Source organism: Eumetopias jubatus, unplaced genomic scaffold (genome assembly GCF_037043125.1).
Source record: "Eumetopias jubatus isolate StellerSeaLion01/CBP00866 unplaced genomic scaffold, mEumJub1_p1.0 scaffold_10, whole genome shotgun sequence".
In the NCBI taxonomy this organism is placed as follows: Eukaryota; Metazoa; Chordata; class Mammalia; order Carnivora; family Otariidae; genus Eumetopias; species Eumetopias jubatus.
Genome location: NW_028274816.1, coordinates 45,796,475 through 45,810,771, shown reverse-complemented (window position 1 = coordinate 45,810,771; position 14,297 = coordinate 45,796,475). Strand labels below are relative to the sequence as shown.

Genomic DNA, 14,297 nt, shown 5'->3' with positions numbered 1-14,297 from the left:
TAGAAAACAGTATGGAGGTTCCTTAAGACGTTAAAAATAGAACTACCCTGTGACCCAATTGCACTACTAGGTTTTTACTCCAAAGACACAGATGTAGTGAAACGAAGGGGCACATGCACCCCAATGTTCATAGCAGCAATGTCTGCAATAGCCAAACTGTGGAAGGAGACGAGATGCCCTTCAACAGACTAATGGATAAAGAAGATGTGGTTCATATATACACTGGAATATTATTCAGCCGTCAGAAAGGATGAATACCTACCTTTTTCATCGACATGGATGGAACTGGAGGGGATTATGCTAAGTGAAATAAGGAGAGAAAGACAACTATCATATGGTTTCACTCATATGTGGAACATAAGGAATATTGTGGAGGACCACAGGGGAAGGGAGGGAAAACTGAGTGGGAAGAAATCAGAGAGGGAGACAAACCATGAGAGACTCTGGACTTCTAAACAGAATTGCATCTGTGTCAAGTACAAATTATAATCTATATAACACTAGTTTTAGAAATGCTCGGGGCGCGCCTGGGTGGCTCAGTCGTTAATAAGTGTCTGCCTTCAGCTCATGTCATGATCCCAGGGTCCTGGGATCGAGCCCCACATCGGGCTCCCTGCTCAGCGGGAAGCCTGCTTCTCCCTCTCCCATTCCCCCTGCTGTATTCCCTCTCTCACTGTCTGTCTGTGAAATAAAGAAATAAAATCTTAAAAAAAAAAAAAAAATGCTCAGAGGGAAGTCATACCTTAAATGCTATCCAGTAAAAATGTAGAAGGAAGATAAATGAATCAAGCTTTTATCTCTGTCATCTGTTTACCAATAAAGTGTGACAGACCTTGCCAGGTTGGTCTGTTTTTATTTGTAGCATATAAAAAACTAGGCATGATACAAATTAGAAATTTGGTTTTATTATACTTGATATTCTTTTTTTTAATATTTTATTTATTTATCTGAGAGTGAGAATGAGAGATAGCACGAGAGGGAAGAGGGTCAGAGGGAGAAGCAGACTCCCCGCTGAGCAGGGAGCCCGACGCGGGACTCGATCCCATGACTCCAGGATCATGACCTGAGCCGAACGAAGGCAGTCGCTTAACCAACTGAGCCACCCAGGCGCCCTTGAGATATATATATATATATATATATATATAGATATATATATATATATCTATATATTTTTTTTTTTTTTTTTACTTTCTATGACTTTTATAATCCAGACTTGCCCTCCCAGATCAGAATTCTGCAAGGTTTACTCATCATCTCAGTGGGCTCTGATGGCCCAAAATGGGGAGGGTACGCATCCGGGAAGCCATCCCCTGGGCCGCAGGCAGCATCCCCTCGCTCACACAGGGCCTCCTCCTCCCCCAGGGGTACAAGAAGCAGGCGGCACTGAAAGTGGGTGACATCAGTCACCGCCTGACAGAGCAGCAGGAAGACTTCGCTAGCAAGACAGCTCGGTACCAGCAAGAGATGAGGCACCTCCATCGGATGCTGCAGGACAAGCAGGATATCCTGGACCAGGCACTGCAGCAGAAAAGGTAGGGCCAGCCCAGCCCCATAGAGTATGTTTAGTTTTGAATGTTTGCTAGATTTTTCCAGGAAAACCCTCTGGACCCGTTCTGTTTATTTTTTACATTTAAGTTTTATCTGAATGTAATATTGGTCTTGATTCTTATTTGCTCATTTTCTTTTTAACATTTTCCCCCAGCAATTGACGTACAGGACTGTGTAAGTTGAAGGTGTATAATGTGATGATTTGATACAGGAATATCTTGTGAAAGGATTGCCCCCACAAGGTTAGTTAACACCTCCCCCATCTTACCCAGTTCCCATTTTGTTGTGCTTCTGGTGCCGGTGCAGCAGTCAAGGTGGGAACATTGAAGATCCGCTCCCTTAGCAACTTCCAAGTATACAACAGTGGTGTTAACACCCTCACCATTCAGTGCTCCTCATTTCCCTTAACCCCCCTGTAGAACTGCCATTGTTTGAATATTGGACTAATTGAATCAATCCAGGCCTCTAATTGTCCTTCCCTCCCTTCTCCTCTCGTTGATGCTTTTGTTTTATTCCATTTTCTTGGGAGACTTTTGATTTTTAATTAAATGTCTTATTTCTGCTTTTTCTTTTTTTCATTTCTGAGGATTTTAAAATCTCTGATCATTCCCTTCTTGTAAGATCATAGTCATAAGATGATGGGTGCCTTATGTTCTCTGTGCATGTAAGGTACTAAATCAGTTACACTTTACCCTTTAAACATAGGCTAGAGAAAGTATTGCCAGTGTATTAAAAACATTGGGGAATGTCGCATGCTCCATGAAGGTGAACTTGGTGGTCCTTCGTACTTAACTCTGCCTTTTCATAATGGCCGTGCCTTGACAGACTGGAATATAAACTGATGCATGCAGAGGAATCGTAATACACTCATGGGATTTCTTCAGGTTATAGGAGGATTCATATATTTGATGTCATGCAGAATGCAGATATGTTTGTTTTCCATCAGTCAGATGCTTTTTTTTTTTTTTAAGATTTTATTTATTTGTCAGAGACAGAGCATGAGCAGGGGGAGTGGCAGGCAGAGAGAGAAGCGGGCTCCCCACTGAGCAAGGAGCCCGATGCCCAGGACCCTGGGATCATGACTTGAGCCGAAGGCAGCTGCTTAACCGACTGAGCCACCCAGGCTCCCCAGCCAGATGCTTCTTAAAAACAAGGCAGGATGAAGTCTTATCTATCATGGCTATCATGGTTTCTGTAGTCACAGAAGTTCTTACCACCATAAACAGCTACTATGTAAAAAGTTGGGCCAATACCAAATTTCTTGCCAGATAAGAGGTTTAGAATCACAATAATAAAATGGCATTTTGTTTTTCACTTTCTCCCTTATTCCACTATCTGTCCTTAAATCGTTTGAAAGTTATGCATTCTATTCCTGTACTTTCAGTGGTTACCCTTAAAATTTTACCATGAGTATTTAACATTAAAAAATTTAAATTTAGGGACGCCTGGGTAGCCCAGTTGGTTGAGCCACCGACTCTTGATTTCATCTCGGGTTTCGATCTCAGGGTTGTGAGTTCAAGCCCTGCGTTGGGCTAAAAAAAAAAAAAAATCTAAAGTGAAGGAAGAGCTCATTTCTCTCTGCTAGATGGGATGCTGCCCAATTTGAGTTGAGTTTTGCTCAAATAAACTCTTAAAATTTTATTTCCTCAGTTTATCTTTTAACATATCCTCTCTTACATCTCAGACCTTATTTCTCAGATTAGTTTCCTTCTTCCTAAAATACATTATTTAGAAGTCTCTTTAGTAAGAGTCTGTTGGGAGTAAGCTCTCTGTTTATCTGGAAACGTCTGCATTTTTCCTTGATCCTTGTAAGATAATTTTTGCTGGCTACAAAATTTTACTTTGACAGTCTTCTTCTCTCAGCATATTCTACTATCCTCTCTGTTTGAGAAGTCTGTTTTGACAAGTCAAAAGACAAGTCTCTGACAAGCCTTTTGTTATTTTTTAAAATAACTGACTCAGGGCACCCAGGTGGCTCAGTTGGTTAAGTGTCCCACTCTTGATCTCAGCTCAGGTCATGATCTCAGGGTCGTGAGTCTGACCCCTGCATCGGGCTCTGTGCTCAGTGCAAAGTCTGCTTGAGATTCTCTCTCCCAATCGCTTCTCGGCCTTTTGGCTAAGATCAAGTGGAGATTCTCTCTCCCTCTGCCCCTCCCCACCACTTGTGTGCTGTCTCTCTAAAATAAATAAATAAAATCTTTTAAAAAAAATCTTGTCTGTCTCTTGTATTCTGCAATTTAATTGGTATGTGATTAACTGTAATTATCTACTTGGTATAAGTTATTCTCTATATCTGTGATTTTGTGTCTTTCATTAGTCTAGAAAATTCTCATCTCTTAAAATAGGCCATTATCTCTTAAAATAAATTATTTCCCCTTATTCTTTCTAAATGTCCTTCTGGAGCTCAGATTAAACGTATGTTAGACTTTCCATGTGCCTTATCTTTTAAATTTTCCATCTTTTTTCTGGTCCACATTTTGGGTAGTTTCTTCTGCTCAGTATTCCTGTTTACTAATTCTCTCTTCAGCTGTGTTCAATGTACTGTTTAACCCAGCCACTGAGTTTTTTATATCAACAACAGTGTATTTCATTTTCAGTTCTATTTGGTTCTTTTGAAAATCTGCCTAGTCATTTTTAAAATAAATTCTTGGTCTTTGTTTATTTTAAATACCTCTTTTATTTCTTTTAACATTTCATTTGTAGTTATTTTTCTCTGAAATTTGGAGGAGTTTAATTTTTTTTTGGACTCTTGCTTTGTGTGGCTTGTTTCTTTCTACGTACAGTAACTTTTTAACTATGAACGCATATATGGTTGAATTCAATCTGTAGAATCCTGAGGTTCTGGATTAAGGATATTTTTCTCCAAAGAAGATTAGCATTTGCTTCTCTTTGGTGCAAGAGAATATTTCCAACCTGAAGCCACTTTAATTTCATTATTAATTTTAAAAATAGGCTATAGTAATGTTTTTTTAAAAACATACAAAAAGACTTTTAAAAGTCTTTTAAAAATGTTTTTATTACATTTGTTATATATTATATATTATTATATTTAAAAATGCTATTACATTTAAAGTGTATAACTCCTTAATACCGGTATTTTTCTGCACTGCATTCAGAGTGATTTCTTCTGCTCTATATTACAGTTTGCTAATTCTCTCTTCAGTTGTGTCCAGTGTACTATTTAACCCATCCATTGAGCTTTTTCCCTGATTGTCTCTAAAATGGCTGTTCACTCCACACAGGGTGCTGGGGATGCCCAGTCATGGGGAACAATGTAAATTCAAACTCCAGATCCCTTTGAGAACAAGCTGGTGGCTACAGCCCCCTAGGGGACACTTAGCCTCTCAAAGCAGGTTTCTTTTGAAGATCAGCAGGTTTTCTACCCAGCCTTGCTTTCTCTTAGGGCCCTTCATGTGCCTCCACTTACCTGCCCAATTGTGGAACACGCAGGTAGTTCAGAGTGTTTCTAGGAAGAAGGGGGAGAAACGTGGATATGAGTGAGCCCTGGGGTTTTCTGTCCCACCCAGTTTGCATGGGCCCAACATCTAGTCTCCATTCTACAAAAACGTGGGTTTCTGGCACGGACTTTTGTCCTCAAAGCAATAAGCAACACTCTGTTCCCTTCCTGTGTGCTTTCAGTTTAGTCTTTCTTTCTTTCTGCCCTTAGAGATTTCCTATTCTTGTTTTGAGTTTGGCTATGCATATCTCATGATTGCTGTAATTTATCAAACATCTAGGTGTTTTGTGCCAGAAAAGAGAAATTGGGAGATTTTTCAAAACATAGTTTAATTAAATAGCACCCAACATCCAGTGGGCCTCAGGGGGGCTTGGAAGGAAGCAACAGTTCACAAGAGAAGTGACCCTGGACAAGTGGGCATGTTGCTGGCCTCCCTGAATCTCATTGTCCTCCTCCTTAAACAGCAGTGTTCAGCCCACTTGGTGGTCCAGTTTCTAGCGTCTTCCATAACCACCTGGCCATGTCTGTGAGGGAGCCGGCCTCCCCACCATGCCCTCCTGCACAAGGCCTGCTCTTCCCCCCAGGCTGAGGCTGGTCTTTCTGTCCCCCTCACTCTCCTGTGGGGTCCACCATCCTGTGAGGTGGTAGCTGGTACCCTGGTCTGTTCCCCCAAGCAGACCACGGCCCTGTGAGGACATGGATACCTTGTGGGCCCACTTTCCTCAGCACCCCACATGGTACCTGTCGCCGAGTCCTTGGCACCCTTTCCTTTACTTGTACATCTTGGGTGCTCACTCCCAGCGTGTGGTCCATCTAGGCCAGTCTTTTCTGTGTCCTCGGTTATGAGCCCCACTCTGCACGGTCCCCTCCTCACCCCCAGACTAACTCTCTACGTCCAGGCCCCTCACTGGGTCCGCAGATGGGTGTCATGATTGGTGCCTGATGTTGGCCAGGTCACAGCAGGGACAGGTAGAGGGGACATGGAGAGGCTTGCAGGGTTCATGCTGTGTGGGCGCTCACCGTGGGGCCGTTGTGCTGTATGTAGGTCAGCCACTGCAGGGACTGTATTTTATTCTTACACATGTTAATTCTTTAGAGAACAAAGGTCCAAAATAAAGGAAAAGGCAAAACTCAGTATTTTTTTCTGTTTCTAGGTCACCTCAGCATTTCATTCAACCCTGAGAACCCAAGCACCCTGGGATCTGTTCTCTGACATTAAGCATTCTTTCCTTTGAATTCTGGCTACTTTAAGAAATATTTTTCTCATTATGCTATTTTAAACTTTTCCTTCTTGTGTGTATTTCTCAGAGAAATGGAAGGCGAGCTTGAGGTTGTTTGGCGGTCCACCTCCAAGGAAAACCAAAGAATCCGAGAGTTGCTGCAGGCTGCGCTGGAGAGGCCCGGTGTGTGGGACGGCCCTGGGGAGGTGCGCTGGGCGCCCGCAGCTCCGGCTACTGGGACATGAAGCCACCTCCCGCCACCCGCCGCAGCCCGCGCCGTGACTGGGGCCCTGGCCCGGAGCTCTGCCTTCCCTGGGACTGGGAGGCACAGGGGAAGGGCCCACTCCTACTTCCCGCCACAGCACTTCTCCTCATCAGGGCAAGGTAGAAATAAACTGTCGCAGAAATTTAATCCTTTTTTTTTTTTTACATTTTGCTTTATTTGACTCATACAGTGCTGAGCTGTATTTTTGCCTACTGGCTGCCTTGCCACAGAGCCAGGCTCTGTGAGACCCATTGCTCAGGGTGCCAGGGGACCCGAGGAGCTGGCCTGGCTCTGGGCATCTAGATCTGCAGCCGGGAGAGTGCCGGAGAGAGCAGGCGGTGGGCCGGAGCCCTCACACAGCGGGGTAGGTGCGTGAGGTCAGCTGGACGCGTCCAGTGCTGACACTGTCATTCACTCTGGGTGCCGTTTTGGCGTGTGGGAAAAGACAGGTGTTAGCACTCACACCCCAGTAAGTTATACAAACTCTGTTCTGCCCTGTCTCCCTGCCCTTCTTTATCCTCCTGGAAAGGCAACTTTTCTGGGGCCACCTAGCACCAAGGTGGGGTCCCTGCCCCAGTGCCACCACCGAGAAGGATGCCACGGGCCGGGGATCTCCTCTCTGCCACCTCCTCAGGCAGGTGACCCCAGCCTCTCAGGACCATCCCCTGGCACTTCCTGGTGCCAGTGCCGGCCACCCAGGGCTGCTTGTCCCTGGCATGCTGGAAGAACGTGGGACATCAGGCTGCACGGGACCCTGAGAGCAGTGTGGGGGGCAGAATCCCAGAACACAGCCTTTTACAGGCCCCTCCCAGTGCAGCCCGGCCTCGGTACGGGTGCAGGCCAGCCCTGGGCCCTGGTCGGGTGCGAAAGTTACACGCCTGAGCTCTGATGGCTAGTTGGGAGTTGAGATAGATCACAGTTTTTTTACCTTTTATTCAACTTGTTCAACAGTTCAGTGATTCTAATTTATTTTCGTTTGACCAGAGGTAGGGCGACACGCTGGGATTTCAAACTCCCTATCATCTCCCTCGGAGGTGACCTAGCAAACAGCTTCGATGTTATTTCCAGGGAACCCAACAGCTCTCTGGCAGCGTGTAAACAGGCTGCAAGGCCCCAGCGCCCCCGTGAGTCTCTCACTGTCCAGCCCTGTGCTTGGAGGGTGGCTTGTCGTGGGAAACCTGCTCTTGTCCCATACGTAGAGAGCCACTTTTGTCATTCCTGGCTTTGTCCCGCCTTCTGTGAGAACATTTTGTTCCCTGGAGAAGTGAACGTTTGTACATTTCTGCCTTAAGTTTATTACATGTTACAAACATACTTGGCAAGTTTGGTGACCCCTGGACCTCGTCACGGCCAGGCAGGGGTGGGGTCGTGCAGCACTCGGGCTCTGCCAGCCTCCCGCCGGTTTGCTGTCGGCACGTGGCAGGTGGGCTCAGAGTCCAGGGTGCGAAGGAGGGCAGGCAGGCAAAGCGGCGAGAGACAAGGCTGCTGAGGGGCCCAGGGACTGAACTTCGATGCTTCGTGGGGGAACTGGAATGCCCTGGGCCTTGCCGGATGGGCAAGGTTTCAGGAGCTGGAGAAGGGCAGAGAGGGCTGTGTGGGCTGGGGCAAGAACTCGGGAGCCGCAGGAGGGGCGTTCGGGCTGGAGATTGGGGTGGGCAGGGAGGCCAGAGTGGCCCCGGGAAAGCCCGGACTGCCGTAAGGGTCTCCTGTAGGAGCCTGTAGGGCTTCATCCTGCAGGTGCCAATCGGAGCAGGAGCGGGGCCATTCCTGCTTGGTCCTGGGGAATCTGTATATGGCTCTAGAATGGTCCTGATCAGGCAAACGGTTATAAAACGGGCCCCAGGAGCCCTGCTGCCTTTGGTATTAGTCTGGGGGAATTCCGGCCCGGGTGCAGAGAGGCTGGGGCCCAGCCTCAGGGGGGATGTGGCTGTGAGCTTGAGGGGATGGCAGGTGAGGAGCTGCCCTCAGTTTTCTGGTCAATCTGCACAGAGGGTTGGTGGGGGGGGGCGGTATCGGAAGTGGCTCCTGCCCCTCAGGCTCCGAGAAGAGTGGGAGAGGCCACCCTTTCCCGGCAGCTTCTCTCTGTGGAGATCCGTGTGGCCTCCAACTCTGAGGAGAGGAGGAAATCCTGAACTGTATTTCTTTCAGTGCAGTGTATTTAGTCAGCAAATATACATGGAGTGCTTATCTGTGCACGGTATCGAGCACAGTAGCAGTGACAAAGGCAGACACAGTTACAGAGCCTGCTAGGTGCTTGGAAGAAAACAGGACCAAAACAATGGCCTCATCACCTTCATGGCTGCTGTGGGAGCTACAGGGTGAACCCCGTGCAGAACATTCAAAAACCTCACTGAACGGAAGCACGGCCATGATCTGATCCTTCAAAACAAAAAATAGTATTTCCCAGGAACAGCCCAGAACGTTCTCTTTTCCTCCCATCTCCCAATGCCGTGCCCCTCTATCTTGCAGGAAAGCTCGCCTGATCAGTCTCTAGGTGCCCTGCTAGCTCCTTTATGTCCGAATTCCCAAGTGATGGTTCATGATAGGCCGCGCGATCCCAAGCCGCTTCACAAGGAAGTGCGCCCGGACTCTGTGAAGGGCCGATCTCTGCTCGTAGGAAGGCGAGCCAGGGACTCGGAGCCACGTAAGAGATGCCATTTCTCTGGGGAGCATGAAGGAGAGTCCGGGGGAGCGAAGTTCATGAAAGGCTGTGGGTAGGAGGTAGCATTTCAGTGGGCATTAGATGCGGAGTTGGATTTCCCCAGAAGAAAATTCTGTAAAGAAAGACGGGGCTTCAGTAGGTGCAGATGCACCTAGGGAAGGTGAGGTCAGACTGGAGTAGGGTTGGTGTTTCATGCCAGATGACTGGTGCCCTTAAGAAAGACAGCTGTGTGAGGATGGAGACACCCAGGGAGGACGCCATGTGACAACAGTCAGGGTTGGAGAGACGTAGCTACAGGCCAAGGACGACACCCGGCCGTGCTCGCAAGCCCAGAAGCTAGGAAGAGGCCGTGAAGGATCCCCTCCTGGGTTCCAGAGGGAGCATGGCCCATGCCCACACCTGGAGTTTGGACTTCTAGCCTCCAGAACCGAGGCGATAGATCTATTGATTTTAGAGCCAAAAGAGAAGAAAGCAGGACAAGCCCCCAGAGCCGTGGGCTTCCAGAACAAGCAGGGTCTCTGTGCAGTGACAGGAAAACTTCTGTATGTGCTGGAGCACAAGGGGGTGAGAACACACCTTTTCAACTGAATACATTTTAAAAGGTAATCTAGCTATAGTTTGAGGACTTCTGATGAAAATCTCACCCCCAAATTGAGATGTGCCGTAAACATAAAACCCCAGATTCTGAAAATTTACTATGAAAAGAAGAATGTGACATATCTCACCAATAATTTTTGTACTGGTTATATGTTGAGATAGCATTTTGGCTGTGTTGGGTGAAATAAAATCTGTTGTGAAAATTGATAATTTTACCTGTTTTTGTTTCTACTTTTTAGAAAAATGTGGCCACTGGAAAAATTTAAACTACATATGTGACTCACAGTATACTTCTCTTGGACGGTTGTGTATGGACCTAAATGTGAAAGGCAAAACTAAGCTTCTAGGTAGTTCATGACTTCAGGTCAGGGAAGGATTGCTTTCTTTCTTTCTTTCTTTCTTTTTTATGATTTTATTTATTTATTTATTTTAGAGAGAGAACGAGGGGGAGGGGCAGAGGGAGAGAGAGAATCTCCAGCCGACTGCCTGCTGAGCATGGAGTGCAACACAGGCCTCGATCTCAAGACCCTGAGGTCATGACCTGAGCCAAAACCAAGAGCCTGACACTCAACTGACTGAGTCACCCAGGCGCCCCCAGGGAAGGATTTTTCTTTTTTTTTTTTTTAAAGATTTTATTTATTTATTTGAGAGAGAGAATGAGAGCCAGAGAGCATGAGAGGGAAGAGGGTCAGAGGGAGAAGCAGACTCCCCGCTGAGCAGGGACCCCGATGTGGGACTCCATCCCGGGACTCCAGGATCATGACCTGAGCCGAAGGCAGTCACTTAACCAACTGAGCCACCCAGGCGCCCAGGGAAGGACTTCTTAAAGAAGACCTGGAAAGCTCTAACCACGGGAAAATAACACATTTGACAGCAATACAATTAATGAAGAGCTCTTCACCTGAGTGGAAGGACAAGCCACACGAAGCTGACAGAGGCCTTTGGTCCAGAAAGCATGAAGGAGGCCAGGAAGCAGAAGATAGCCCAAGAGAAAACGGGGAGAGGCTTGCATAGGCATTTCGAAGGAGTAACATAAATAAGTACATGAAGAGGGAGACAGGGAAACCACAGGGACACCCACTGAACCCATCAAAAATATTGAGTGTCTGACAAAGCCAACCAAGCCAGTCTGAGGAACAGTACAAGCTTGGTCGGAGCATCCTGTCCGTACACCCGCCCGGAAACACCAGAAATGCCCTTGAGGCGGGGGATGGGGGGCCCCTGGTGGAATGAAGCACCCACACCAACAGGAGCCCTTCCCCGGCTGTGGTACCAACACAGCGATGCACTTGTGTCGTGTTCAGAACCATGCAAAGCCGGGCAGTGTGTTCTCTGGGGACAGACGTGTGTGGTTGAAACACCAGAGAAAGTCACAGAAGGAAAACACAGCTCCAGCAGCGTCGGGAGGCACTGGAGCGGCCGTTCCTCGGGCTCAGGAGTCTGTGCCTGGGCATTTACTGTTTTCACAACACAGAGGAGACATCGGGTGACTTTTTTTGTATGTGCCCTTAAAGAATGAGTCGGAATTTGCGTAGCAAAAGAATTCCAGTAAAGTTTTGGGAAAGTGGGACAATAAGACTGCAGGTGGAGGGCAAATTGCGGAGCAACGTGGCCGCACGGCGCTGGGAGAAGCAGGTGGCGCTGAGGACTCGGGCAGGGAGCCCTGGAGGGTGGTGTCTGTCTCTGGGGAAATGAAGGAGCAGAGTGGATGCTGGGACAGCCCCTTGGCTATGGTCCCAGGAGGGAGGGTGGAGGGGTTCCAGACTCTGGAAGCAGGAGGGGGAACACACGGGGAAGAGGGAGACTTCAAGAGGCTTGCGGACCACGAAGGCACTTTCACTGGGGACACACAGGGCCACCCGCCCCACTCAGTCTGCTGTGTGCCTCCCTCCATTGTAAGTGCCCCAGAAGCTGAGTGACCCCCCCCACCCCCGGGTGGGGCAAGGAGGGGAGCTGGCAAGGGCATGAGTAACACAGGCCACGGGGGGCAGTGGACAGCCAGTGAAACCCCTGCCCCTGGTATTCCCCTGCTCAGATGCAGCCACTTCCCCCTCACCAAGTCCTGGATGGCACCATAGCCCCGGCCAGGAAGGGGGCTCCGCGTTCAGTCTGGCCTCTGGGGCTTCCTTGGAGCCTTGGGGCACTGGGAAGAAAGAGGGCAGGCTGGTTGCCCGCTCCATGGTGGAGGGCAGCCTGTGACCCAGTCCCCGTTCTACCTGCCCCTCTCTGTCCTGGGGTTGGAGCACCCACAGAGCGGGGCCCTCCTGAGGTTCTGCAGGGACCCTGCCTGCTCCTTGGGGGAGATGTTTCTCATTGCACGTGGGACCAGGATGCATGCAGGTTTGCACAGTGGAGCCAGCAGAAATGGGCAGAACAGGGCAGGAGCTGAAGCAGGGAGAGAGATGCGTGGATCCCAGAGATTGGAGACTGGACTCTGGTGTTAGCCAGAGCCTGCAAACCTCCACCCAGAGTGAGTGAGTGAGTGAATTCAAGGGGTTGGGGGGGTTTGGGGGGAGGGAGCAGTTCCCAGCAGCCAGGGCTTGTGAGCTGTGTGGCAGAGGTCCACTTCCCCTCAGAAGGGAGGGGACTGTCACCTCCTTGATTCCTCAAGCAGCTGGGCTCTGTGGGTGGGGGTTACCTCCCTCCAGGAGGACACACACACCTAGATATTCCTAGATGTAAGGTCTGGGTCACTCCGGGTGGCCTCTCCATTCGACACAGGCTTCCCATTAGCAGCAAAAACCCCTCAAGTGTCCCACATCTAAACGAGAAACCACTCCTGGACCCTACACGCTCCCCATCCTGTCACCGTGGAGAGCCTGAGCCCTGGCATGCTGCTTTGCTCCAGCCTGGCTGCTGGGAACATTTGTACACAAATTTTTGTGTGGACGTGTTTTCATTCTTTTTGGGTAAATACCTAGGGCTGGATTTGCTGCATCACGGGAGTTCATGTATGTCTAACCATGTAACATATCTCAGGCCCATAAGGACAGATACTGCATGGCTCCACTTACGTGATGTACTTAGTCAAATTCAGAGACAAAGTAGGATCTGGGGCAAAGGAGCAAATGGGGAGTTAGTGTTTAAAGGAGTGAGTGAATTCCTGCGTTACTTGTTTTATGGTGAGACTGTAAAGCCTTGACATTTTAAAGACTCTGCACATTCCACTGACTCTTTACAAGTTCTGCCCCAAATCCAGGAAGTTGGTGAGCACCTGGCTATATGGTCTTTGTGGTCCCTCAAAGACTCTGAACCATTACCAGCTGCAGGGGGAAGGAATATGAGACCACATGACCTTAGGAGCTGAAGAAAGTTCGACAACTCGAAGGCACGTCTGGAGCAGGTTTGAGTGGTAAAGGCAGGTCCAGCATCTGTGTGAGGGTTTGACCCTTCCTCTGAGGAGGACAAGAGAGCAAGAGGCTGTGGAGAATGGAGACGGTAAGATGCAGGTGGCGTTCATAAAAGGGTGCAAGCACCTTAGCAATGGGAAAAAGCACAGTTTGAAAGTGAGGGTCAAGAGCTTTAGCTGAAGCTTAAGAAATAAGAGAGTCGCATGAAAGAAAAAAAAAAGCCTGCAACTTCCCAGGAAGTGTGCTCTGAGGCCCTCTCAGAGCCTCAGGTTGCAGTGGGGCGAAACTTCAGCCCTGTGGTGGAAGGACTGGATGCCTAAGGAGCCAAAGGTCTCCGAGAATTCACGGCTGGGGTGGGGGGTGGGGGTGTTAAATCCAGATGATTTTCCTTGAGGGCAGATAAAAGACTTACGCTAATTTGGTTGAACACTCACTCTGCCAGGGCAAAACAAAAAAGCAACAGCTTTAGGAAAGAAAGAGCTCACCAAGGACCCCAAATTCACTGAAGTATATTTCTGACCCTTAACAAAGGAGCTGCATGCCCAGATGTTCCAAACTCAGCACTTGGCAGAGGCCCCAGGAGACCAGAGGATCCACAGAAGTTTAAGGCTTTCTGTGATCCCTACCATTTCAGGAGGGGTGTGTGCGGGTGCTAGGCCCACCTACGGATACTTACAGATTTGGATCTGGACGCCTGGGGAGAGGCTGAGTCACCTGCAGTCACAGGGCTGGCTCCGGGCAACACCCTCCCACCCACCTCCCAACTCTGCCCTCCTCACGTGATTTCTTTTAGAACATCAGCCCTTTGGAGGCAACTTTGACCCAGGGAGGATTCTGCAGTGTTTTGCAGATATAGACGCACCGGCAACTAGTTTGAGTGCTGCTGTATTAGCAAAGACTTTAGGGAATGACACAAACCTGTGAGCAGGTTTGGGGGCAGCAGGTCCCACCCTGCAGGGCCTCTGGCCTCCGGCTCAGGGGGGGATGAGCCCTCATGGAAGCGCTGGGCATGGTGGGCAGGGGAGCACTGACTCTGAGACTGAGGGTCCTCACGTTCTTCAGATGGCTTTAAGAAACAAGCCTGAGGAATCCGCCCGCCCACAGTGCCCCCGGTGCCACCACCCATGTCTTGCCCGGCTCTTTCCTGTGACCCTTGAACTCTTTTGGATATCTGAGATGCTGTCAGATTTATCCCAAT

At 48.8% G+C, this 14,297-nt stretch overlaps 1 protein-coding gene across 1 annotated transcript in view; it reads left to right on the top strand.

Moving 5' to 3' along the window:
- CEP89 (centrosomal protein 89) overlaps positions 1-6,637 on the top strand; it is a 73,232-nt gene extending 66,595 nt beyond the window's left edge. The window contains exons 18-19 of the mRNA XM_028123685.1: positions 1,363-1,532; positions 6,314-6,637. Coding sequence (XP_027979486.1) covers positions 1,363-1,532; positions 6,314-6,470 — 327 coding nt within the window. The 3' untranslated portion in view covers positions 6,471-6,637. The remainder of the gene's footprint in view (positions 1-1,362; positions 1,533-6,313) is intronic.
- The last annotated feature ends 7,660 nt before the right edge of the window (positions 6,638-14,297 follow it).